Genomic DNA, 27,145 nt, shown 5'->3' on the forward strand with positions numbered 1-27,145 from the left:
GCAACCGAAATTGTCACAACCCCTATTACCAGCCTGTTCAACCTCTCTTTCGTATCGTCTGAGATCCCCAGAGATTGGAAAGCTGCCGCGGTCATCCCCCTCTTCAAAGGGGGTGACACTCTAGATCCAAACTGTTACAGACCTATATCCATCCTGCCCTGCCCTTCGAAAGTTTTTGAAAGCCAAGTTAACAAACAGATCACCGACCATTTCAAATCCCACCGTACCTTCTCCGCTATGCGATCTGGTTTCCGAGCTGGTCATGGGTGCACCACCGACTCTATTCTCTGTGTATATCAATGATGTCGCTCTTGCTGCTGGTGACTCTCAGATCCACCTCTACGCAGACGACACCATTTTGTATACATCTGGCCCTTCATTGGACACTGTGTTAACAAACCTCCAAACAAGCTTCAATGCCATACAACACTCCTTCCGTAGCCTCCAACTGCTCTTAAGCGCTAGTAAAACTAAATGCATGCTCTTCAATCGAATGTTGCTTGCACCCGCCTGCCCGACTAGAATCACTACTCTCGGCGGGTCCGACTTAGAATATGTGGACAACTACAAATACCTAGGTGTCTGGTTAGACCGTAAACTCTCCTTCCAGACTCACATTAAGCATCTCCAATCCAAAGTTAAATCTAGAATCGGCTTCCTATTTCGCAATAAAGCCTCCTTCGCTCATGCTGCTAAACATGCCCTTGTAAAACTGACTATCCTACTGATCTTTGACTTCGGCGATGTCATTTACAAAATAGCTTCCAACACTCTACTCAGCAAATTGGATGTAGTCTATCACAGTGCCATCCGTTTTGTCACCAAAGCCCCATATACTACCCACCACTGTGACCCGTACGCTCTTGTTGGCTGGCCCTCACTACATATTCGTCGCCAAACCCACTGGCTCCAGGTCATCTATAAATCACTGCTAGGCATATCCCCGCCTTATCTTAGCTCATTGGTCACCATAGCAACACCCACCCATAGTATGCGCTCCAGCAGGTATATCTCACTGGTCATCCCCAAATCCAACACCTCCTTTGGCCGCCATTCCTTCCAGTTCTCTGCTGCCAATGACTGGAACTAACTGCAAAAATCTCTGAAGCTGGAGACTCTTATCTCCCTCAATAACTTTAAGCATCAGTTGTCAGAGCACCTTACCGATCACTGCACCTGTAATTAGCCCACCCAACTACCTCATCCCCATATTGTTATTTATTTTGCTCATTTGCACCCCAGTATCTCTATTTGCACATCATCTTCTGCACATCTATCACTCCAGCGTTAATACTAAATTATAATTGTAATTATTTTGCACTATGGCCTATTTATTGCCTTACCTCCATAACTTACTACATTTGCACACACTGTATATAGATTTTCTATTGTGTTATTGACTGTATGTTTTGTTTATCCCATGTGTAACTCTGTGTTGTTGTTGTTTTTATCGCACTGCTTTGCTTTATCTTGGCCAGGTTGCAGTTGTAAATGAGAACCTGTTCTCAACTGGCTTACCTGGTTAAATAAAGGTGAAATAAAAATAAATAAATAAAAATAGCAGGAATCAACATAATGCATAACAGGCTATTATTGTTGACCAAATAATAGTTTTAAAACAATCTACAGGAACGTTGTGTAGCAAAATCACAGAACATTACCAACATACACAGCATACTTTTGTAAGAAGGCGGCAATGTTGGTGTTGGTAATATTTGGTTTATCGTCCCAACTCTAAAAAGGAGTGCACTATATAGTGAATAGGGTGCCATTCTCTGGTCTAAAGGAGTGCACTATATAGTGAATAGGGTGCCATTCTCTGGTCTAAAGGAGTGCACTATATAGTGAATAGGGGTGCCATTCTCTGGTCTAAAGGAGTGCACTATATAGTGAATAGGGTGCCATTCTCTGGTCTAAAGGAGTGCACTATATAGTGAATAGGGTGCCATTCTCTGGTCTAAAGGAGTGCACTATATAGGGAATAGGGTGCCATTCTCTGGTCTAAAGGAGTGCACTATATAGTGAATAGGGTGCCATTCTCTGGTCTAAAGGAGTGCACTATATAGTGAATAGGGTGCCATTCTCTGGTCTAAAGTAGTGCACTATATAGTGAATAGGGTGCCATTTGGGACGCGACACATTCCCTAAATTGTATGTTGTGATCTGTGACGTATATATCAAAACTAACACTGTTTGTGATGAACGGTTCCCCAGCGGGAGCAGGTGAGGACAGTAGTGGTGATGTGGACCATCCGACCAGCAGCAGGAGTGGAAGGAGAGAAGACAGATCCTATCCCCAGGTCAGTGGATACTCTAGTTCCCTCAAACTCTGGACCTCCAAGCCAGTTCCACTGTGTTTTTTCACAGTTTCCCTCTAATCAGGGACTGATTATAGACCTGGGACACCAGGTGGTGTAATTAATTATCAGGTAGAACAGAAAAAGCAGCAGGCTCTGGACCTCGTAGGGTCAGAGTTGAGTACCCCCTGCTGTAGGGGATAGGGTGGCTCCGGACCTCGTAGGGTCAGAGTTGAGTACCCCCTGCTGTACGGGGATAGGGTGGCTCCGGACCTCGCAGGGTCAGAGTTGAATACCCCCTGCTGTAGGGGATAGGGTGGCTCCGGAGCTCGTAGGGTCAGAGTTGAATACCCCCTGCTGTACGGGGATAGGGTGGCTCCGGACCTCGCAGGGTCAGAGTTGAATACCCCCTGCTGTAGGGGATAGGGTGGCTCCGGAGCTCGTAGGGTCAGAGTTGAATACCCCCTGCTGTAGAGGATAGGGTGGCTCCGGACCTCGTAGGGTCAGAGTTGAAGCTCCGGACCTCGTAGGGTCAGAGTTGAATACCCCCTGCTGTAGGGGATAGGGTGGCTCCGGAGCTCGTAGGGTCAGAGTTGAATACCCCTGCTGTAGAGGATAGGGTGGCTCCGGACCTCGTAGGGTCAGAGTTGAAGCTCCGGACCTCGTAGGGTCAGAGTTGAGTACCCCTGGTCTAGTTGATAGTGTACATGTATTTGTTCGTTCCAAATGGCACCATGTTTCCTTTTATAGGACACTTGTTTTGACCAGTGCCCATAGGGTGCCATTTGGGACATAACCTATAATGTACAGATAACATGAACTGCACTTTCTCTATTTTCTCATTCATTGCAGGCTTTTTATTGTCCTGAATTCGCCATCAAACTCTTTAGTCCAAGACTAGGCTTAATCTGTCCCAGAATCCACCCCGATATGTCTTAAATCCCCATGAGGATAAGAAAGTTAATATTTCATCCCACACCCAGGTCCAGGTTCAGACCCACAACCTGCAGTCCCAGGTCCAGGTTCAGACCCACAACCTGCAGTCCCAGGTCCAGGTTCAGACCCACAACCTGCAGTCCCAGGCGGGTAAACCTGGCCAACCTGTCACCGTGTCCAACCCTCCTGTCCACCTACTGCATGCCCAGCCTGCTGCCCTCATTGACGGGCAGATGAAGGTATGAACTCTCCATGGCTCTGTCCCAAATTGTGCCCTTTTTGCTATTTAGTACACTACTTTTGACCAGGGCTCTAGTTGAAAGTAGCACACTGTAAAGGTAACAGGGTGCTATTAAAACACCCCATTTCCCTCTCTCCCCTAGCCTGATCCCAGATCTGTGTGTTGTGTATAGCCAACTATACAAGACGACGCGAACACATCTGGAACCAGGCTATCATCTGATTGAGAACTCACCCAGTCAGAGCGGAAAAGTTGATACCCCCCAAGTGTCCAAAAATATAGATTTAAAAATAGATTGATGGTCTATGTTATCTCTACCTTAAATCAAATCTATGTGTTTAGGACAGCAAATATCATAGAAAAAAACTCAACGTTTTAAGAGGACTAATAAGATTTCGGTGTGTTTTTTTTCTTCTCCCCCAGGCTGCCCTGAAATCGCTGATGCCCAGTCGTCTCATCGCCCCAGCTCCAGCCTCCAGCCAGGGCCAGGGGGGCCACATCCCTCTTCCTCTGCCCCCCAAGGTGCAGCCTGCCCTGCCTGGCCACATCACTGTCACCCTGGAGAGCAACATTGCTCCCATCTCCTCCATCCCTGTCGCGACCATCAGTGGACAGCAGGTGACTACATAGCCCTAATACATTCTCATTGACTCTGGTCTGTGATCATTGTTTTGGAAAACGCTTTATAATAACGTTCAGGAATAAGCCATTAGGGACGGTTTCCTGGACACAGATTAAGCACCAGTCAACAGACTTATCTTTGTTGAAAATGTGTTTTTAGTCCAGGTCTAGGGCTTAACCCGTGTCCAGGAAACCGCCCCATAATGCTTGAGTAACGACTGATGTTTTTTTGTCCTATTCTTAATTCAGGGCCACTCCGGTAACCGGCATCACCTCATGGCAGCTAATATCCAGATAATCAGAGCTCCTTCTGTTCCTCAACACACATTCACCTCTCACCTACCCAGAGGTATGTACTGTACCTCCCTCTAACCCACCCAGAGGTATGTACTGTACCTCCCTCTAACCCACCCAGAGGTATGTACTGTACCTCCCTCTAACCCACCCAGAGGTATGTACTGTACCTCCCTCTAACCCACCCAGAGGTATGTACTGTACCTCCCTCTAACCCACCCAGAGGTATGTACTGTACCTCCCTCTAACCCACCCAGAGGTATGTACTGTACCTCCCTCTAACCCGCCCAGAGGTATGTACTGTACCTCCCTCTAACCCACCCAGAGGTATGTACTGTACCTCCCTCTAACCCACCCAGAGGTATGTACTGTACCTCCCTCTAACCCACCCAGAGGTATGTACTGTACCTCCCTCTAACCCACCCAGAGGTATGTACTGTACCTCCCTCTAACCCACCCAGAGGTATGTACTGTACCTCCCTCTAACCCACCCAGAGGTATGTACTGTACCTCCCTCTAACCCACCCAGAGGTATGTACTGGACCTCCCTCTCACCCGCCCAGAGGTATGTACTGTACCTCCCTCTCACCTACCCAGAGGTATGTACTGTACCTCCCTCTCACCCAGCGTTTTGGGGCCCCTAAGCGACATCTGGTTTGAGGCCCCTAAGCGACATCTGGTTTGAGGCCCCTAAGCGACATCTGGTTTGAGGCCTAGCCCCCACTGTTCCACAACAAACATTCACTTCCCATTTACCCTAAGCCTATATTACTGTCAGGAGGGGAAACTTTTGACATTCTATTTTTGCTGGCGTGTTGCACTCCTCTGGCTCGGCCTCTAGAGGGAGCTCTTACCCTCTGCCTTTCGTTCTGGAAGATGTTCTCTAATCAACGTTGTGCTGTCTGTCTTCCAGGGGCGGTGGCTGCAGCAGTGATGTCCAGCTCTAAAGGGCCTGCTGTTCTCAGACCAGCATCAGGGGCCAGTGCAGCTGTTCTCAGACCAGCATCAGGGGCCAGTGCAGCTGTTCTCAGACCAGCATCAGGGGCCAGTGCAGCTGTTCTCAGACCAGCATCAGGGGCCAGTGCAGCTGTTCTCAGACCAGCATCAGGGGCCAGTGCAGCTGTTCTCAGACCAGCATCAGGGGCCAGTGCAGCTGTTCTCAGACCAGCATCAGGGGTCAGTGTAGCTGTTCTCAGACCAGCATCAGGGGCCAGTGCAGGCCCTGTTCTCAGACCAGCATCAGGGCCCAGTGCAGCTGTTCTCAGACCAGCATCAGGGGTCAGTGCAGGCCCTGTTCTCAGACCAGCATCAGGGCCCAGTGCAGCTGTTCTCAGACCAGCATCAGGGCCCAGTGCAGGCCCTGTTCTCAGACCAGCATCAGGGCCCAGTGCAGGCCCTGTTCTCAGACCAGCATCAGGGCCCAGTGCAGGCCCTGTTCAGACCACAGTACACCACATCACCCAACAGACTATTCAGGTACTTACCCCAGTTTTATTACAGCTCAATGGCATTGTTATGGTGGGAGAGTTTACAGCTCAATGGCATTGTTATGGTGGGAGAGTTTACAGCTCAATGGCATTGTTATGGTGGGAGAGTTTACAGATCAATGGCATTGGGGTTATGGTGGGAGAGTTTACAGATCAATGGCATTGGGGTTATGGTGGGAGAGTTTACAGATCAATGGCATTGGGGTTATGGTGGGAGAGTTTACAGCTCAATGGCATTGTTATGGTGGGAGAGTTTACAGATCAATGGCATTGGGGTTATGGTGGGAGAGTTTACAGATCAATGGCATTGTTATGGTGGGAGAGTTTACAGATCAATGGCATTGTTATGGTGGGAGAGTTTACAGCTCAATGGCATTGTTATGGTGGGAGAGTTTACAGATCAATGGCATTGGGGTTATGGTGGGAGAGTTTACAGCTCAATGGCATTGTTATGGTGGGAGAGTTTACAGATCAATGGCATTGGGGTTATGGTGGGAGAGTTTACAGATCAATGGCATTGTTATGGTGGGAGAGTTTACAGCTCAATGGCATTGTTATGGTGGGAGAGTTTACAGCTCAATGGCATTGTTATGGTGGGAGAGTTTACAGCTCAATGGCATTGTTATGGTGGGAGAGTTTACAGCTCAATGGCATTGTTATGGTGGGAGAGTTTACAGCTCAATGGCATTGTTATGGTGGGAGAGTTTACAGCTCAATGGCATTGTTATGGTGGGAGAGTTTACAGCTCAATGGCATTGTTATGGTGGGAGAGTTTACAGATCAATGGCATTGGGGTTATGGTGGGAGAGTTTACAGATCAATGGCATTGTTATGGTGGGAGAGTTTACAGCTCAATGGCATTGTTATGGTGGGAGAGTTTACAGATCAATGGCATTGTTATGGTGGGAGAGTTTACAGCTCAATGGCATTGTTATGGTGGGAGAGATTACAGCTCAATGGCATTGTTATGGTGGGAGAGTTTACAGCTCAATGGCATTGGGGTTATGGTGGGAGAGTTTACAGCTCAATGGCATTGTTATGGTGGGAGAGTTTACAGCTCAATGGCATTGGGGTTATGGTGGGAGAGTTTACAGCTCAATGGCATTGTTATGGTGGGAGAGTTTACAGATCAATGGCATTGTTATGGTGGGAGAGTTTACAGATCAATGGCATTGTTATGGTGGGAGAGTTTACAGATCAATGGCATTGGGGTTATGGTGGGAGAGTTTACAGATCAATGGCATTGTTATGGTGGGAGAGTTTACAGCTCAATGGCATTGTTATGGTGGGAGAGTTTACAGATCAATGGCATTGTTATGGTGGGAGAGTTTACAGCTCAATGGCATTGTTATGGTGGGAGAGTTTACAGCTCAATGGCATTGTTATGGTGGGAGAGATTACAGCTCAATGGCATTGTTATGGTGGGAGAGTTTACAGCTCAATGGCATTGGGGTTATGGTGGGAGAGTTTACAGCTCAATGGCATTGTTATGGTGGGAGAGTTTACAGCTCAATGGCATTGGGGTTATGGTGGGAGAGTTTACAGCTCAATGGCATTGTTATGGTGGGAGAGTTTACAGATCAATGGCATTGTTATGGTGGGAGAGTTTACAGCTCAATGGCATTGTTATGGTGGGAGAGTTTACAGCTCAATGGCATTGTTATGGTGGGAGAGATTACAGCTCAATGGCATTGTTATGGTGGGAGAGTTTACAGCTCAATGGCATTGGGGTTATGGTGGGAGAGTTTACAGCTCAATGGCATTGTTATGGTGGGAGAGTTTACAGCTCAATGGCATTGTTATGGTGGGAGAGTTTACAGCTCAATGGCATTGTTATGGTGGGAGAGTTTACAGCTCAATGGCATTGTTATGGTGGGAGAGTTTACAGATCAATGGCATTGTTATGGTGGGAGAGTTTACAGATCAATGGCATTGGGGTTATGGTGGGAGAGTTTACAGATCAATGGCATTGTTATGGTGGGAGAGTTTACAGCTCAATGGCATTGTTATGGTGGGAGAGTTTACAGATCAATGGCATTGTTATGGTGGGAGAGTTTACAGCTCAATGGCATTGTTATGGTGGGAGAGTTTACAGCTCAATGTCATTGTTATGGTGGGAGAGATTACAGCTCAATGGCATTGTTATGGTGGGAGAGTTTACAGCTCAATGGCATTGGGGTTATGGTGGGAGAGTTTACAGATCAATGGCATTGTTATGGTGGGAGAGTTTACAGCTCAATGGCATTGTTATGGTGGGAGAGTTTACAGCTCAATGGCATTGGGGTTATGGTGGGAGAGTTTACAGCTCAATGGCATTGTTATGGTGGGAGAGTTTACAGATCAAATGTTAACTTGCACACCATGTCTTTCTCATTTGTGGTGCAGGAAATGACTGCCCCGGTGTTGGAGTTTCTTCATTATAACAAAGATAACTCCTGCGTTCATGATTTTTCCCTCTGTAGTTGTTTGTGTTGACAGTTCAGTCAGTCATGTAGAGAAACATCGTGTGACATACAACGCTTGATACTCTCCCTCTCTTCTTCCTCCTCAGTCTCGTCCCCCTGTCACCGGCTCTACAGCGGTCCTTCCCACAGTAGTGGACCCCATCTCAGCCACCCGGAACCAGTCCCCTGTCATCAACCCAACGGTCACCCGCTCTGCAGAGATGCTGCATGGGTAAGTGGCCCAAATGCTATCCTAGCATTGATAAGGATAGTGTGGGATGTTGGCCCTTTATCTACTTACCCAGAGTCAGATGAACTGATGGTCAGGGCTCTAAATTAAACATTTTTTATTGGTAGCAGTGGTGCTCCCGACTTTAAAAAAAAGTTAGGAGCACCAGAAAATAAGATTGTGATGTAGCCTACGTGAATTCCATCTACTTCCGAAGCACATGTTGTGCCCTAGAAACGAATATGTAACCCTGTAAATACGTTTGTTTATTATAAAAAGCTAAACTGTTGATACGAATATCTGTCATTGAAATTAAAAAGTCATTTGTGGAATATTGGGTTTCTACATTGTGTTAAAAGCACTATTTTCCTATTGAAAAGTGTACACTGTCTCTTTTATAAAAAGCATCAAGGTTGATGAGGACATGCAAGAGATGGGTCATTCATTCATTGCTGTGATCATTGATCTCCTGAAGAAAACATCCCCTTTCCTTTGTTTCTGTGTCCCCGATGTTTGGATAAACTAGAGTTACCAGGTTGTTAGCTAGCTAGCCAATGAGGTAACAGGACTGAACAAGGTGTAAAACAAAGGCAGCCTGCGAGTAGTTTTATAACGCCCTGCTTTATGAATGTAAAACGCATGCAAATATATATATATATATATATATATAATATATAGACTTCCCTTTAACCACCTGTATAAATGACAAAATGAACAATAGGACTTCTCTTTAACCACCTGTATAAATGACAAAATGTGTGTTTGTGCCCACAATGTTTAGAATTCAAATTTGAAGTTTATTGACCATGTATAATATATTGAAACAATACCCACCAGAGCTCTCACATTAAAGGGATGGTGGGTTGATGATGTCGCATTAAAGGGATGGTGGGTTGATGATGTCACATTAAAAGGGATGGTGTGTTGATGATGTCACATTAAAAGGGATGGTGGGTTGATGATGTCACATTAAAGGGATGGTGGGTTGATGATGTCACATTAAAAGGGATGGTGGGTTGATGATGTCGCATTAAAGGGATGGTGGGTTGATGATGTCACATTAAAAGGGATGGTGGGTTGATGATGTCACATTAAAAGGGATGGTGGGTTGATGATGTCACATTAAAGGGATGGTGGGTTGATGATGTCGCATTAAAGGGATGGTGGGTTGATGATGTCACATTAAAAGGGATGGTGGGTTGATGATGTCACATTAAAAGGGATGGTGGGTTGATGATGTCACATTAAAAGGGATGGTGGGTTGATGATGTCACATTAAAGGGATGGTGGGTTGATGATGTCACATTAAAGGGATGGTGGGTTGATGATGTCGCATTAAAAGGGATGGTGGGTTGATGATGTCACATTAAAAGGGATGGTGGGTTGATGATGTCGCATTAAAGGGATGGTGTGTTGATGATGTCACATTAAAAGGGATGGTGGGTTGATGATGTCGCATTAAAGGGATGGTGGGTTGATGATGTCGCATTAAAAGGGATGGTGGGTTGATGATGTCGCATTAAAGGGATGGTGTGTTGATGATGTCACATTAAAAGGGATGGTGGGTTGATGATGTCACATTAAAGGGGTGGTGGGTTGATGATGTCACATTAAAAGGGATGGTGGGTTGATGATGTCGCATTAAAGGGATGGTGTGTTGATGATGTCGCATTAAAGGGATGGTGTGTTGATGATGTCACATTAAAAGGGATGGTGGGTTGATGATGTCGCATTAAAGGGATGGTGTGTTGATGATGTCACATTAAAAGGGATGGTGGGTTGATGATGTCACATTAAAGGGATGGTGTGTTGATGATGTCACATTAAAAGGGATGGTGGGTTGATGATGTCACATTAAAAGGGATGGTGGGTTGATGATGTCACATTAAAGGGGTGGTGGGTTGATGATGTCACATTAAAGGGGTGGTGGGTTGATGATGTCACATTAAAGGGATGGTGGGTTGATGATGTTACATTAAAGGGATGGTGGGTTGATGATATCTTGTGCTCCCTCCTCCAGGCATCCAGGGCTGACCATCCACCCTCCTCCGGCCACCATCAGTATCCAGCGTCCCCAGGGGGCCAGGGACACGGCCACACGGATCAACCTGCCCTCCCACCCTGCCATATGGGGGCAGAAACCCCAGCCCCCCCACACCATGACACAGGTCAGAACCTGGTGAAGATAAATATTTACCTTTGGCTCTATACTCCAGCATTTTGGATTTGAGATCAAATGTTCTTATATCAGGCAACAGAATAGAATGTCACCTTTTATTTTAGGGTATTTTCATATGCATATCTGTTTTACTATTTATAAATGAAAGCACTTTTCCCTGTTGCAGGAAATGTTTAACTTGCATAGTGTATTTGAGGTTTAAAGAGGCTTCTGAAGTTTAATTTACACTTCGAAATTTCAGACTTGATTTTCCCTTACGAAAAATGTATAATTGTCCTGCTGTAGCAAACTGGCTCAAATTAAGATCCTACATCTGTATTTGGACAAAATTCACTTATAGTGTATTAAAATAAAAGTGACTCCAAAATGACAATACATTATTCACCATTCACTTTCTATTGGGCAAAATACAGTTCGAAACACGGCAGGTAGCTTAGTGGTTAAGAGCGTTGTGCCAGTAACCGAAAGGTCGCTGGTTCTAATCCCCGAGCCGACTAGGTGAAAAATCAGTCGATGTGCCCTTGAGCAAGGCACTTAACCCTAATTGCTCCTGTGTAGCTAGGGGTAAAGTGACTATGCATAGATAATAAACAGAGAGTAGCAGCAGTGTAAAAACAAAGGGGGGGAGTCAATGTAAATAGTCCGGGTGGCCATTTGATGAATTGTTCAGCAGTCTTATGGCTTGGGGGTAGAAGCTGTTAAGGAGCCTTTTATGACCTAGACTTGGCGTTCTGGTACCACTTGCTGTGCGGTAGCAGAGAGAACCCAGTGGGTGACTGGAGTCTTTGAGATTTTTTTGGGCCTTCCTCTGACACCGCCTGGTATAGAGGTCCTGGATGGCAGGAAGCTTGGCCCCAGTGATGTACTGGGCCGTACGCACCCTCGCCTGTAGTGCCTTGCGGTCGGAGGCCGAGCAGTTGCCATACCAGGCAGTGATGCAACCAGTCAGGATGCTCTCGATGGTGCAGCTGTATAACTCTTTTGAGGATTTGCCAAATATTTTCAGTCTCCTGAGGGGGAATAGGCTTTGTCTTGCCCTCTTCACGACTGTCTTGGTGTGTTTGGACCATGACAGTTTGTTGGTGATGTGGACACCAAGGGACTTGAAAGTTCTCGACCCGCTCCACTACAGCCTCGTCGATGTGAATGGGGGCGTGTTCGGCCCTCCTTTTCCTGTAGTTCACGATCAGCTTCTTTGTCTTGATCACGTTGAGGGAGAGGTTGTTATCCTGGCACCACACTGCCAGGTCTCTGACCTCCTCCCTATAGTCTGTCTCAGACAGGAGGGGACTAAGCATGCACCCCTGAGGGGCCCCCGTGTTGAGGATCAGCGTGGCGGATGTGTTGTTACCTACCCTTACCACCTGGGGGCGGCCCGTCAAGAAGTCCAGGATCCAGTTGCAGAGAGAGGTGTTTAGTCCCAGGGTCCTTAGCTTAATGATACGCTTTGTGGGCGCTATGGTGTTGAATGCTGAGCTTTAGTCAATGAATAGTATTCTCACATAGGTGTTCCTCTTGTCCAGGTGGGAGAAGGCAGTGTGGAGTGCAATAGAGATTGCATCATCTGTGGATCTGTTGGGGCGGTATGCGAATTGGTGTGGGTCTAGGGTTTCTGGGATGATGGTGTTGATGTGAGCCATAACCAGCCTTTCAAAGCACTTCATGGCTGCAGACGTGAGTGCTATGGGTCGGTAGTCATTTAGGCAGGTTACCTTAGTGTCCTTGGGCACAGGAACTATGGTGGTCTGCTTGAAACGTAGGTATTACAGAGTCATTCAGGGAGAGGTTGAAAATGTCAGTGAAGATGTGTGTGTGTGTGTGTGTATGTATGTATAAGTGTTTTCATTTCTAAACAGTAAAACGGATATGTATGAAAATACCCTCAAATAAAAGGTGACATTCTGGACGGTCGGCCGCCTCATGAAACATTTGATCTCAAATCCCAAATGGTGGCGTATAGAGCCAAATGTAACATTTTTTTTAGCTTCACTGTCCAAATACATACGGAGGGGAGGGTAAGATGCTCTGTGGTTAGCTTCACTGTCCAAATACATACGGAGGGGAGGGTAAGATGCTCTGTGGTTGTTCTCCTCAAGTCTTGTTTTCTGTTTGTCAAATGCTGTTATATTGAAGGGTGACACTACGACATAGACATAGAAGAACATATATTACCTTGTATTACAGAAATCCATCTTCGGTAGTGGGACTCCGGTGGCTGCAGCAACAGTGGCGCCGATTCTAACCACCACCACAGGTAAGGAACACCCACAGAGATCCTTTTTAAATCACTTGAATGAATATTTTAATATGTAATTCTATGAGGCCACCATTTCTAGGACCCATATTCACAAAGAGTCAGAGGAGGAGTGCTGATCTAGGATCCGTTTAGCCTTTTTAGATCATAATTTAAATAAAATGACATGGACATTTTAAAGAACAACTGCCCCTAAAAATCAGCCTATTTTAGAGGCCTCCCTGTTATAGTTTTAAAGCTAATTTCCTACCATTCTATACATTTACATTATTTAGCAGACGCTCTTATCCAGAGCGACTTAGTGACTGCATACATTATTATTAATTTTTTCATACTGGCCCCCCGTGGGAATCGAACCCACAACCCTGGCGTTGCAAACGCCATGCTCTACCAACTGAGCTACATCCCTGCCGGCCATTCCCTCCCCTACCCTGGACGACGCTGGGCCAATTGTGCGCCGCCCCATGGGTCTCCCGGTCTCGGCCGACAGAGCCGACAGAGCCTGGATTCGAACCAGGATCTCTAGTAGACCACTGCGCCACTCGGGAGCCCTATACATTTTGCCATAGTTCATGCTATCTCAGTGGCTCGAACATGAGTGACTCAAACATTTTAAAAGGTCATTCTACTCCAAAATGAATTAAAATAAAATAATGCTGGGCTATTGGTATAATTATTAGTTTAAATTATTTTGACATATTGGACCCATATAGCCTATGCTTGGTCCGTATTATAAGGTATGCTATTAGAAAATAAGCATTATCGCTGGCTATAAATAAATAGGCTGAAGCATGGGGTTGTCTATCTGCATTCACCCTATTGGACTAATCATTAGCTAGATCCCAAATGTGATATTTTAACTAGTTGGCATACATGTTATGTCCCCAAAAACGTGCATAAACACAGTAAATATAATTTAGGCCTACCTGGGTAACTTGGGGTAAACCGCTGCCGGGGTAAAGTTCCCCCTGCCTGTACTTCTCACAGAAACCCCTTCATGTCACCATCCCCCCCCCCCCCCCCCCCCCCCTAACACTTTCCCTTGCTCAACTAAAAATGGAATCTGTCTCATCACAATTTAAGTCACCCCCAAAAAATATGTTGAGTTTGGGCGGCATTTTACCCCAAGTTACCTTACAATTGACCCATGTTACAAACTTGCTTAAACATGCTGCTGCTAAAAACGGGTGCAGTTTGCTCTTTTAGGAGTTCAGAAATAAAGTAGAAATGGAAACCCCCTCTTTCTAATATTTATCTCGCATAGAACACACAACAACAAGCCGACTAGGTAAATAGATAAACTATTTTTACTATGGGGTTGTCAAGATTGTTCTATTCATTACTCATTTTGTTTGCAGGGGAAAAGTAAATGTGGAATGCTTTTTTAGCGTCTTCAAAGTGCGCCTCGTCAGATTGTTATATCTTTTATGCTCCATATTTTTGGGGGCGTGGCGGCAGTGATTTTGCCAATGGCGTAGCGCCATATATAAACTGCAGCGGAAACACTGCCTCAAACCAACTATAAATTCTATACACATTTTGAAAGCATTTAATGAGAACTAAAAGGTGTGCACATGAAAATATTGTCTTATTTACATTGTGTCATTTATTGACGGTCCCTAATTAGCCACGGAGATGGGGCTAGCCAAAGTCAAACCACTTTGGTCGTACACCAGCCGGCTGAAGCTAATTGGCTAAATAATTTGGCTAACTCTTTCCGCCTTGCGAACACACACGAGACCCACATCAAACCACAGCCCGAAACCAACTCACGTTTGAATGGCCGCCGACATTTCTTAATGAACCAAATCTAAAAAACGAGGCCAAGTCAAGGAAGTACAGTCGCCCTTTTTAACGATTCCTCGTTGAAACGAATGGTATTCTCTTTCCCATGATCCTCTGTCCCTGTCCTCTTTCAGGCACTGCGCCGCACACCCAGATGACCAGCGGTACTGTCGTCACCATGGCGATGACCTCCCACTCCTCCCATGCCACAGCAGTGACCACCTCTACCATCCCAGTTGGTGAGTAACAGCCGGTATAAAACTCAGATGCAGTGAAAGCTAGTGCACAAAATACTCAGACACATTCAAAGCCACTAGTGGGCTTTTTTGCATTCATTATTTATTTCCTTTTAAAGAGTATTTCCATCTTTACTTCCATTAAATCTTTTAACTTTGAAACTGCGTAGAAGTGCTCTCATAGTTCCTCATTTTGGATAATCAGCCTATTTGAGCTCTGTCTATTCCTACCACTCTCCTGTATCATAACCCCCATCCTCTGTTGTATCGACAGCTAAAGTGTATTTCTTTCATTATGTTGTACCAACAGCTAAAGTGGTGCCCCAGCCCATAGCCCACACCTCCCCGCGTGTCCAATCAGACTACCAGCCCATAGCCCACACCTCCCCCCGTGTCCAATCAGACTACCCGGCAGAGAGGACCAACCTGATCTCCATCTCTGGCCACCGCTCCTCTCCTAACCCTGTCGCCATCGAGGGCAGGAGTGACAACAGGCCGTCTGGACCGGTGCACTTCCAGTACTTCCTGCCCACCTACTCCTCTTCTCCGTATCCCATGACACACACCTACGCCCCCATCACCAGCTCTGTGTCCCCCACCAGACAGTACCCAGGTAAACACGTCAACACTTTTGAATTTAACTTCATTCAATTGACTCTGGAATACCTTGCCCGATACACAAAAGAGTAAATACCTTAAGGATCAGTCGGCATAATCTCCCAGGTCTGCTTGACTGACACCCTGCTCCTCTCCTCAGCGACGCCCCAGACCCCTAGCTCCGCTCAGCCCAGCCAGCCTGGTGTGGCTGTCCACCTCAACCCCATGCAGCTGATGGCCGTGGACAGGATTGGTCTACAGTCTGCACAAATCAGCACCCAGGGAATCCAGCCTCAATCAATGGGAGCCCAGGGCATCCAGCCTGCACCAATGGGAGTGCAGGGGTTGCATAGCTCTGGTCCAATCGGCACACAGGGAATTCAGCAGGCACCAAACGCAAGGCAGCAGTCTGAGCCCAAACCATCTGGTAATCTACAGTATACTAACGTTTAACATGGCCTCAAGAAGCAGCATATCCTACTTGAAATATTGAATATGTCCCACAGGGACCACAAACACATACTGAAAGTATTGTACAAATATATACTTTGGATAAAACGTCTGCTCAAGGTGATGTGATTTGAATGATAATTGATCAAATCTATATGATAAGTCTATGGCTGTACATCTGAACCTGTGTTCTGTCCTGTGTCTGTTCTGCAGGGATATTATTGGCTGAAGGCGGTACGTTTGTGGGTGGTCCTATGGGCAGCCCGTTCGGCGCCACACAGCCTAATGCTACCACTGTACAGACACACCCCCAGGGCGGAGTAGGAGGCGGAGCTCCCCCCCTGGTTCCCTCCCCTCGACCCAGCATCCTCCGCAAGAAGCCAGCCAATGAGGGGTGAGTCAATCAGTCGGTCAATTAATGAATCGATCTGCCGGGCCAATGAGGGGTGAGTGAGCCTCTGAGCCCAGGGTCACGGGAACTCAGTCCGGCTTTCAAAGTTGTAATAGTAGAATGCACAAGCTGCAATTTAGAACTCGGGCAGTGCATCATCAGTTTTCCTCTTGTCATGATTGGTCCTCTGTAGCTCAGCTGGTAGAGCACGGCGCTTGTAACGCCAAGGTAGTGGGTTCGATCCCCGGGACCACCCCATACACAAAAATGTATGCACGCATGACTGTAAGTTGCTTTGGATAAAAGCGTCTGCTAAATGGCATATTATATTATTATGTCAGTCGTCGCAGACCTTAGAGAGACTATTTATAACTTGTCAGAAATCAGATCAACTAACCCATGTCAGCTAACGCTTATTTTAGCTAGGTTTTTTTTTTAGCCTACGGATTTTGTTGTAACGTTCGAGTCACTCAAATATCACATGAATACACGAGACATGACAAAATGTGTAGAATTCTCAAGAAATAAGCTTTAAACCTGCAAAATGTTCTCTCCGCCAACAAGAGGGGGAGGTGGAACACTTGGTGTCACATGAACAGTGCTTGTGCCCATAGAAACAGAACAGTGCTTGTGCCCATAGAAACAGAACAGTGCTTGTGCCCATAGAAACAGAACAGTGCTTGTGCCCATGGAAACAGAACAGTGCTTGTGCCCATGGAAACAGAACAGTGCTTGTGCCCATAGAAACAGAACAGTGCTTGTGCCCATAGAAACAGAACAGTGCTTGTGCCCATAGAAACAGAACAGTGCTTGTGCCCATAGAAACAGAACAGTGCTTGTGCCCATAGAAACAGAACAGTGCTTGTGCCCATAGAAACAGAACAGTGCTTGTGCCCATGGAAACAGAACAGTGCTTGTGCCCATGGAAACAGAACAGTGCTTGTGCCCATAGAAACAGAACAGTGCTTGTGCCCATAGAAACAGAACAGTGCTTGTGCCCATAGAAACAGAACAGTGCTTGTGCCCATAGAAACAGAACAGTGCTTGTGCCCATAGAAACAGAACAGTGCTTGTGCCCATGGAAACAGAACAGTGCTTGTGCCCATAGAAACAGAACAGTGCTTGTGCCCATGGAAACAGAACAGTGCTTGTGCCCATGGAAACAGAACAGTGCTTGTGCCCATGGAAACAGAACAGTGCTTGTGCCCATAGAAACAGAACAGTGCTTGTGCCCATAGAAACAGAACAGTGCTTGTGCCCATAGAAACAGAACAGTGCTTGTGCCCATAGAAACAGAACAGTGCTTGTGCCCATAGAAACAGAACAGTGCTTGTGCCCATAGAAACAGAACAGTGCTTGTGCCCATAGAAACAGAACAGTGCTTGTGCCCATGGAAACAGACGTGGTGTGCGCCGGATGTTCCCCAATGCTGAGTGAAAAAGTTTGGGAACCCCTGTCATAAACAAGCATAAGCCCACGTGCTTAGTGAGTAGCCAGCCAGTCTTTATATTTAAAGTCTAGCTAACTTGTATCTATTTGCTCGTTAACGAGGTAGAACCGTTTAACTGTTATGAACGCACCCTCCTGTCCGTCTCCCAACTGTTTGAACAACATAGCCCGTTCACTTTGTTTAGATGTTGAAATCAAGTGGCCTACCTGCATAACAAGATGCTTATTTCTCTGAATTAGAACTAGTTGCCAATTGCTTATATTAATGAATATTTTTATGCTAGTTGCACCTTTCTAAAACACAGACTAGACAGCTGGCACATGACAGTATGTGGCTAAAATACTGCTAGCGGCACTGCAATGCCGCGCGCGACAAAAACGGAACATTCATTTTCCACAATCATGTTCATTGATACTCCCATTTTAGTAGGGTCTGCTCTGTTCTACATGTTGGGAGGTGAGACATAATAAAGGAATAGGTACAAGGGGAATCGACCGATTTCTGTTGGACCAAGCCTCTAATGCAAATAGTGAGTTGAAACTGCTTGTCGTCATAGAGGAAGACGTGATCTTTCCTCTTTATTGTGGGTGGCAGGGGGAGGGGCTTGGTGTCTGTGGAGAGGGAAGGTGTGCAGAAGGAGGAGGGGCTTGGTGTCTGTGGAGAGGGAAGGTAAACAGAATGAGGAGGGGCTTGGTGTCTGTGGAGAGGGAAGGTAAACAGAAGGAGGAGGGGCTTGGTGTCTGTGAGAGAGGGAAGGTAAACAGAAGGAGGAGGGGCTTGGTGTCTGTGAGAGAGGGAAGGTAAACAGAAGGAGGAGGTCTTGGTGTCTGTGAGAGGGGGAAGGTAAACAGAAGGAGGAGGGGCTTGGTGTCTGTGAGAGGGAAGGTAAACAGAAGGAGGAGGGGCTTGGTGTCTGGAGAGGGAAGGTAAACAGAAGGAGGAGGGGCTTGGTGTCTGTGAGAGGGAAGGTAAACAGAAGGAGGAGGGGCTTGGTGTCTGTGGAGAGGGAAAGGAAAACAGAAGGAGGAGGGGCTTGGTGTCTGTGAGAGAGGGAAGGTAAACAGAAGGAGGAGGGGCTTGGTGTCTGTGAGAGAGGGAAGGTAAACAGAAGGAGGAGGGGCTTGGTGTCTGTGAGAGGGGGAAGGTAAACAGAAGGAGGAGGGGCTTGGTGTCTGTGAGAGGGAAGGTAAACAGAAGGAGGAGGGGCTTGGTGTCTGTGGAGAGGGAAGGTAAACAGAAGGAGGAGGGGCTTGGTGTCTGTGAGAGGGAAGGTAAACAGCACAGAAGGAGGAGGGGCTTGCTGTCTGTGGAGAGGGAAGGTAAACAGCACAGAAGGAGGAGGGGCTTGGTGTCTGTGAGAGAGGGAAGGTAAACAGCACAAAAGGAGGAGGGGCTTGGTGTCTGTGGAGAGGGAAGGTAAACAGAAGGAGGAGGGGCTTGGTGTCTGTGGAGAGGGAAGGTAAACAGAAGGAGGAGGGGCTTGGTGTCTGTGAGAGGGAAGGTAAACAGCACAGAAGGAGGAGGGGCTTGCTGTCTGTGGAGAGGGAAGGTAAACAGCACAGAAGGAGGAGGGGCTTGGTGTCTGTGAGAGAGGGAAGGTAAACAGCACAAAAGGAGGAGGGGCTTGGTGTCTGTGAGAGGGAAGGTAAACAGCACAGAAGGAGGAGGGGCTTGGTGTCTGTGAGAGGGAAGGTAAACAGAAGGAGGAGGGGCTTGGTGTCTGTGAGAGGGAAGGTAAACAGAAGGAGGAGGGGCTTGTTGTCTGTGAGAGGGAAGGTAAACAGAAGGAGGAGGGGCTTGTTGTCTGTGAGAGGGGGAAGGTAAACAGAAGGAGGAGGGGCTTGGTGTCTGTGAGAGAGGGAAGGTAAACAGAAGGAGGAGGGGCTTGGTGTCTGTGAGAGGGAAGGTAAACAGAAGGAGGAGGGGCTTGTTGTCTGTGAGAGGGGGAAGGTAAACAGAAGGAGGAGGGGCTTGGTGTCTGTGAGAGAGGGAAGGTAAACAGAAGAAGGAGGGGCTTGGTGTCTGTGAGAGGGAAGGTAAACAGAAGGAGGAGGGGCTTGTTGTCTGTGAGAGGGGGAAGGTAAACAGAAGGAGGAGGGGCTTGGTGTCTGTGAGAGAGGGAAGGTAAACAGAAGGAGGAGGGGCTTGGTGTCTGTGAGAGGGGGAAGGTAAACAGAAGGAGGAGGGACTTGGTGTCTGTGAGAGAGGGAAGGTAAACAGAAGGAGGAGGGGCTTGGTGTCTGTGAGAGGGGGAAGGTAAACAGAAGGAGGAGGGGCTTGGTGTCTGTGAGAGAGGGAAGGTAAACAGAAGGAGGAGGGGCTTGGTGTCTGTGAGAGAGGGAAGGTAAACAGAAGGAGGAGGGGCTTGGTGTCTGTGAGAGAGGGAAGGTAAACAGAAGGAGGAGGGGCTTGGTGTCTGTGAGAGAGGGAAGGTAAACAGAAGGAGGAGGGGCTTGGTGTCTGTGAGAGAGGGAAGGTAAACAGAAGGAGGAGGGGCTTGGTGTCTGTGAGAGAGGGAAGGTAAACAGAAGGAGGAGGGGCTTGGTGTCTGTGAGAGAGGGAAGGTAAACAGAAGGAGGAGGGGCTTGGTGTCTGTGAGAGAGGGAAGGTAAACAGAAGGAGGAGGGGCTTGGTGTCTGTGAGAGAGGGAAGGTAAACAGAAGGAGGAGGGGCTTGGTGTCTGTGGAGAGGGAAGGTAAACAGAAGGAGGAGGGGCTTGGTGTCTGTGAGGGAAGGTAAACAGAAGGAGGAGGGGCTTGGTGTCTGTGAGAGAGGGAAGGTAAACAGAAGGAGGAGGGGCTTGGTGTCTGGGAGAGAGGGAAGGTAAACAGAAGGAGGAGGGGCTTGGTGTCTGTGAGAGGGGGAAGGTAAACAGAAGGAGGAGGGGCTTGGTGTCTGTGAGAGGGAAGGTAAACAGAAGGAGGAGGGGCTTGGTGTCTGTGGAGAGGGAAGGTAAACAGAAGGAGGAGGGGCTTGGTGTCTGTGAGAGGGAAGGTAAACAGCACAGAAGGAGGAGGGGCTTGCTGTCTGTGGAGAGGGAAGGTAAACAGCACAGAAGGAGGAGGGGCTTGGTGTCTGTGAGAGAGAGAAGGTAAACAGCACAAAAGGAGGAGGGGCTTGGTGTCTGTGAGAGGGAAGGTAAACAGCACAGAAGGAGGAGGGGCTTGGTGTCTGTGAGAGGGAAGGTAAACAGAAGGAGGAGGGGCTTGGTGTCTGTGAGAGGGAAGGTAAACAGAAGGAGGAGGCGCTTGTTGTCTGTGAGAGGGAAGGTAAAAAGAAGGAGGAGGGGCTTGTTGTCTGTGAGAGGGGGAAGGTAAACAGAAGGAGGAGGGGCTTGGTGTCTGTGAGAGAGGGAAGGTAAACAGAAGGAGGAGGGGCTTGGTGTCTGTGAGAGGGAAGGTAAACAGAAGGAGGAGGGGCTTGTTGTCTGTGAGTGGGGGAAGGTAAACAGAAGGAGGAGGGGCTTGGTGTCTGTGAGAGAGGGAAGGTAAACAGAAGGAGGAGGGGCTTGGTGTCTGTGAGAGGGAAGGTAAACAGAAGGAGGAGGGGCTTGTTGTTTGTGAGAGGGGGAAGGTAAACAGAAGGAGGAGGGGCTTGGTGTCTGTGAGAGAGGGAAGGTAAACAGAAGGAGGAGGGGCTTGGTGTCTGTGAGAGGGGGAAGGTAAACAGAAGGAGGAGGGGCTTGGTGTCTGAGAGAGGGAAGGTAAACAGAAGGAGGAGGGGCTTGGTGTCTGTGAGAGGGAAGGTAAACAGAAGGAGGAGGGGCTTGGTGTCTGTGAGAGGGAAGGTAAACAGAAGGAGGAGGGGCTTGTTGTCTGTGAGAGGGGGAAGGTAAACAGAAGGAGGAGGGGCTTGTTGTCTGTGAGAGGGGGAAGGTAAACAGAAGGAGGAGGGGCTTGGTGTCTGTGAGAGAGGGAAGGTAAACAGAAGGAGGAGGGGCTTGGTGTCTGTGAGACAGGGAAGGTAAACAGAAGGAGGAGGGGCTTGGTGTCTGTGAGAGAGGGAAGGTAAACAGAAGGAGGAGGGGCTTGGTGTCTGTGAGAGAGGGAAGGTAAACAGAAGGAGGAGGGGCTTGGTGTCTGTGAGAGAGGGAAGGTAAACAGAAGGAGGAGGGGCTTGGTGTCTGTGAGAGAGGGAAGGTAAACAGAAGGAGGAGGGGCTTGGTGTCTGTGAGAGAGGGAAGGTAAACAGAAGGAGGAGGGGCTTGGTGTCTGTGAGAGAGGGAAGGTAAACAGAAGGAGGAGGGGCTTGGTGTCTGTGAGAGAGGGAAGGTAAACAGAAGGAGGAGGGGCTTGGTGTCTGTGAGAGAGGGAAGGTAAACAGAAGGAGGAGGGGCTTGGTGTCTGTGGAGAGGGAAGGTAAACAGAAGGTGGAGGGGCTTGGTGTCTGTGGAGAGGGAAGGTAAACAGAAGGAGGAGGGGCTTGGTGTCTGTGGAGAGGGAAGGTAAACAGAAGGTGGAGGGGCTTGGTGTCTGTGGAGAGGGAAGGTAAACAGAAGGAGGAGGGGCTTGGTGTCTGTGGAGAGGGAAGGTAAACAGAAGGAGGAGGGGCTTGGTGTCTGTGAGAGGGGGAAGGTAAACAGAAGGAGGAGGGAGACGAGACCAAAAAGACATAAACGTTCATAAAAAACCCTGATCGTTGCCTTGATTGTTGCACTATAACATGAATTTGAATGAATTCGATATCGCCCAGCCTAACATTCCCAAACTGCTGTTGTGTGTTTTTAGGTGTGGTGTTGGTAAGAATGTGATCCCGGTGGGGCCTGGTGAGGCTAAGGGAGGAGTGAGAGGACCAGGATCACCAACACCTGCAGGGTGAGCCTTTAGAATAATCAACCAATATATAGGGTGCCATTTGGGACACATCCAGAGTCGTATGAATCTAACATACCTCTCCCTCCCAGTCAGAGTGACTCTAACATACCTCTCTCTCTCCCTGTCAGAGTGACTCTAACATACCTCTCTCCCTCCCAGTCAGAGTGACTCTAACATACCTCTCTCTCCCCCTGTCAGAGTGACTCTAACATACCTCTCTCTCTCCCTGTCAGAGTGACTCTAACATACCTCTCTCCCCCTGTCAGAGTGACTCTAACATACCTCTCTCTCCCCCTGTCAGAGTGACTCTAACATACCTCTCTCTCCCCCTGTCAGAGTGACTCTAACATACCTCTCTCTCTCCCTGTCAGAGTGACTCTAACATACCTCTCTCCCCCTGTCAGAGTGACTCTAACATACCTCTCTCTCTCCCTGTCAGAGTGACTCTAACATACCTCTCTCTCTCCCTGTCAGAGTGACTCTAACATACCTCTCTCCCTCCCTGTCAGAGTGACTCTAACATACCTCTCTCTCCCCCAGTCAGAGTGAATCTAACATACCTCTCTCTCCCCCAGTCAGAGTGACTCTAACATACCTCTCTCCCCCAGTCAGAGTGACTCTAACATACCTCTCTCTCTCCGTCAGAGTGACTCTAACATACCTCTCTCTCCCCCAGTCAGAGTGACTCTAACATACCTCTCTCTCTCCGTCAGAGTGAATCTAACATACCTCTCTCCCTCCCAGTCAGAGTGACTCTAACATACCTCTCTCCCTCCCTGTCAGAGTGACTCTAACATACCTCTCTCTCTCCGTCAGAGTGACTCTAACATACCTCTCTCTCTTCCTGTCAGTGAATCTAACATACCTCTCTCTCTCCCTGTCAGAGTGAATCTAACATACCTCTCTCCCCCAGTCAGAGTGACTCTAACATACCTCTCTCTCTCCCTGTCAGAGTGACTCTAACATACCTCTCTCTCTCCCAGTCAGAGTGAATCTAACATACCTCTCTCTCTCCCTGTCAGAGTGACTCTAACATACCTCTCTCTCTCCCTGTCAGAGTGACTCTAACATACCTCTCTCTCTCCCAGTCAGTGAATCTAACATACCTCTCTCTCTCCCTGTCAGAGTGACTCTAACATACCTCTCTCTCTCCCAGTCAGAGTGACTCTAACATACCTCTCTCTCTCCCAGTCAGAGTGAATCTAACATACCTCTCTCTCTCCCTGTCAGAGTGACTCTAACATACCTCTCTCTCTCCCTGTCAGAGTGACTCTAACATACCTCTCTCTCTCCCTGTCAGAGTGACTCTAACATACCTCTCTCTCTCCCTGTCAGAGTGACTCTAACATACCTCTCTCTCTCCCAGTCAGAGTGACTCTAACATACCTCTCTCTCTCCCTGTCAGAGTGACTCTAACATACCTCTCTCTCTCCCAGTCAGAGTGACTCTAACATACCTCTCTCTCTCCCTGTCAGAGTGACTCTAACATACCTCTCTCTCTCCCAGTCAGAGTGACTCTAACATACCTCTCTCTCCCCCAGTCAGTGACTCTAACATACCTCTCTCCCTCCCTGTCAGAGTGAATCTAACATACCTCTCTCTCCCAGTCAGAGTGAATCTAACATACCTCTCTCTCTCCCAGTCAGAGTGACTCTAACATACCTCTCTCTCTCCCAGTCAGAGTGACTCTAACATACCTCTCTCTCTCCCTGTCAGAGTGACTCTAACATACCTCTCTCTCTCCCTGTCAGAGTGACTCTAACATACCTCTCTCCCTCCCAGTCAGAGTGACTCTAACATACCTCTCTCTCTCCCTGTCAGAGTGACTCTAACATACCTCTCTCTCTCCCAGTCAGAGTGACTCTAACATACCTCTCTCTCTCCCAGTCAGAGTGACTCTAACATACCTCTCTCTCTCCCTGTCAGAGTGACTCTAACATACCTCTCTCCCTCCCTGTCAGAGTGACTCTAACATACCTCTCTCCCTCCCAGTCAGAGTGACTCTAACATACCTCTCTCTCCCAGTCAGAGTGACTCTAACATACCTCTCTCTCTCCCTGTCAGAGTGACTCTAACATACCTCTCTCTCTCCCTGTCAGAGTGACTCTAACATACCTCTCTCTCTCCCTGTCAGAGTGACTCTAACATACCTCTCTCCCTCCCTGTCAGAGTGACTCTAACATACCTCTCTCCCTCCCAGTCAGAGTGACTCTAACATACCTCTCTCTCCCAGTCAGAGTGAATCTAACATACCTCTCTCTCTCCCTGTCAGAGTGACTCTAACATACCTCTCTCCCTCCCAGTCAGAGTGACTCTAACATACCTCTCTCCCTCCCTGTCAGAGTGAATCTAACATACCTCTCTCTCTCCCTGTCAGAGTGACTCTAACATACCTCTCTCTCCCTGTCAGAGTGAATCTAACATACCTCTCTCTCTCCCTGTCAGAGTGACTCTAACATACCTCTCTCTCCCTGTCAGAGTGAATCTAACATACCTCTCTCTCTCCCTGTCAGAGTGACTCTAACATACCTCTCTCTCCCTGTCAGAGTGAATCTAACATACCTCTCTCTCTCCCTGTCAGAGTGACTCTAACATACCTCTCTCTCTCCCTGTCAGATTGAAGCCTAAAGCAGAGGTCCACATGACCATGGTGGCTCCTCCAATCCAAATCATGGCTGCAGTGGAGGCTCTACCTTCCCAGGGAGGAGGGGAGCAGCAGGCGGTCTCCTCCCCAGCCCAGCAGCACCTATCCCAGGCTATCCCCTCCAGCCTGCTGGCCCCCCCTGGTCCGCCACCCCCGTCCCAGCCCAGCTCCTCTGCCCTGCCGGCTGCCATGGCCGTGACACCCCCTGGCCCCGCCTCCATGGCCAATACAGTCGCCTCCCCCACCCAGCCCGCAGCCAGTAGCACGGCAGCATGCAGCGGCGGCGGCTCCGCCCACACAGAGGTCAAGATCAAGCAGGAGGCAGAGTCTATGGAGATGTGTCAACCAGGTAACTATGGTAACGTGTATATGTTTCTTTCCCGTAATACCTCACGTCCTGTCTCCTTGCCTGTAGTCCCTCCTCTTGGACCTTCTTCTCCGATGCGTTTTGAGAAGAGGGCGAAGAGAGGATGTGAGGTAGGGGTTGTAACGATTTTTTTTACGATCGCGTCGTCTAGCGACGATGGTGACGGATGTTGACCTTGGATGACGACACACTGTCTGTCTGGCTCACCGTTTTAAAATCTTCATTTCCCTTTTTTCTCCCTAATCCCCGTTTTAGATTTGAATGTGACCTGTTGGCCTAGGCACAGCCTCCTCTTTCATGATCAACCATCGAATGAATCTAATAGGCCTAACGGAGTTCTATCTCAGGAAGTTATTTGTGAATAGCCTGAATAAAAACCTAGTATAGAAATAATGAGAAGGAGAACAAACCTATTGCAAGATGGACTAATCCAATAGGAAGTTTAAACAAACCTGACACGTTTCTGCTTTACGTGAACAAAGTGTAAGCAGTATAAATTGTGCCGTCATACAATCCCTCCTGGCAACCCCAAACAGCCAATAAAAATAGGCTACTGTCAGGAGAACAAGAAATACATTAAGGGTGAGTCTGTGTTGTCTCACAAACAACAAGAATCAGATAATAATTTGTTTTATTTAGCCTATAACATTCTTTCTAACACTTGAATGAACATTGGCTTTATGCTAAACACTAAAAGGTATATTATTCTTAGGCTATGCCTTTTGCCTATCGAAGTTAAGGCTGAAATTAAAGATCTCAGAAATGTTCCATACACACATTTGTTTACATCCCTGTTAGTGAGCATTTCTCCTTTGCCAAGATAATCCATCCACCTGACAGGTGTGGCATATCAAGAAGCTGATTAAACAGCATGATCATTACACAGGTGCACCTTGTGCTGGGGACAATTCAAGGCCACTTTAAAATGTGCAGTTTTGTCACACAACACAATGCCACAGATATATATAAAAAAAACTCTAAAATGTGCAGTTTTGGCATGCTGACTGCAGGAATGTCAACCAGAGCTTTTGCCATAAGCCGCCTCCAACGTTGTTTTATAGAATTTGGCAGTACATCCAACGGGCCTCACAACCGCAGACCACGTGTAACCACGCCAGCTCAGGACCTCCACATCCAGCTTCTTCACCTGCGGGATCGTCTGAGACCAGCCACCCGGACAGCTGATGAAACTGTGGGTTTGCAGAACCCGAAGAATTTCTGCACAAACTGTCAGAAACCGTCTCAGGGAAGCTCATCTGCGTGCTCATCGTCCTCACCAAGGGTCTTGACCTGACTGCAGTTCTGCGTCGTAAATCGACTTCAGTGGGCAAATGTTCTCCTTCGATGGCCACTGGCACGCTGGAGAAGTGTGCTCTTCACAGATGAATCCCGGTTTCAACTGTACCGGACAGATGGCAGACCGCATGTT

General features: G+C 47.9%; 1 protein-coding gene across 1 annotated transcript in view; it reads left to right on the forward strand.

The window, feature by feature from the left end:
• Positions 1–27,145, forward strand: part of LOC311131146 (histone deacetylase complex subunit SAP130-like) — a 63,311-nt gene that overhangs the window by 11,097 nt on the left and 25,069 nt on the right. The window contains exons 3-16 of the mRNA XM_084163982.1: positions 2,215–2,300; positions 3,281–3,472; positions 3,898–4,092; positions 4,345–4,444; positions 5,303–5,865; positions 8,428–8,552; positions 10,570–10,717; positions 12,913–12,982; positions 14,902–15,006; positions 15,314–15,616; positions 15,761–16,027; positions 16,264–16,444; positions 22,619–22,705; positions 25,322–25,698. Coding sequence (XP_084020108.1) covers positions 2,215–2,300; positions 3,281–3,472; positions 3,898–4,092; positions 4,345–4,444; positions 5,303–5,865; positions 8,428–8,552; positions 10,570–10,717; positions 12,913–12,982; positions 14,902–15,006; positions 15,314–15,616; positions 15,761–16,027; positions 16,264–16,444; positions 22,619–22,705; positions 25,322–25,698 — 2,799 coding nt within the window. The remainder of the gene's footprint in view (positions 1–2,214; positions 2,301–3,280; positions 3,473–3,897; positions 4,093–4,344; positions 4,445–5,302; positions 5,866–8,427; positions 8,553–10,569; positions 10,718–12,912; positions 12,983–14,901; positions 15,007–15,313; positions 15,617–15,760; positions 16,028–16,263; positions 16,445–22,618; positions 22,706–25,321; positions 25,699–27,145) is intronic.

Source organism: Coregonus lavaretus, assembly GCF_964263955.1.
Source record: "Coregonus lavaretus genome assembly, chromosome: 6".
Lineage (NCBI taxonomy): Eukaryota > Metazoa > Chordata > Actinopteri > Salmoniformes > Salmonidae > Coregonus > Coregonus lavaretus.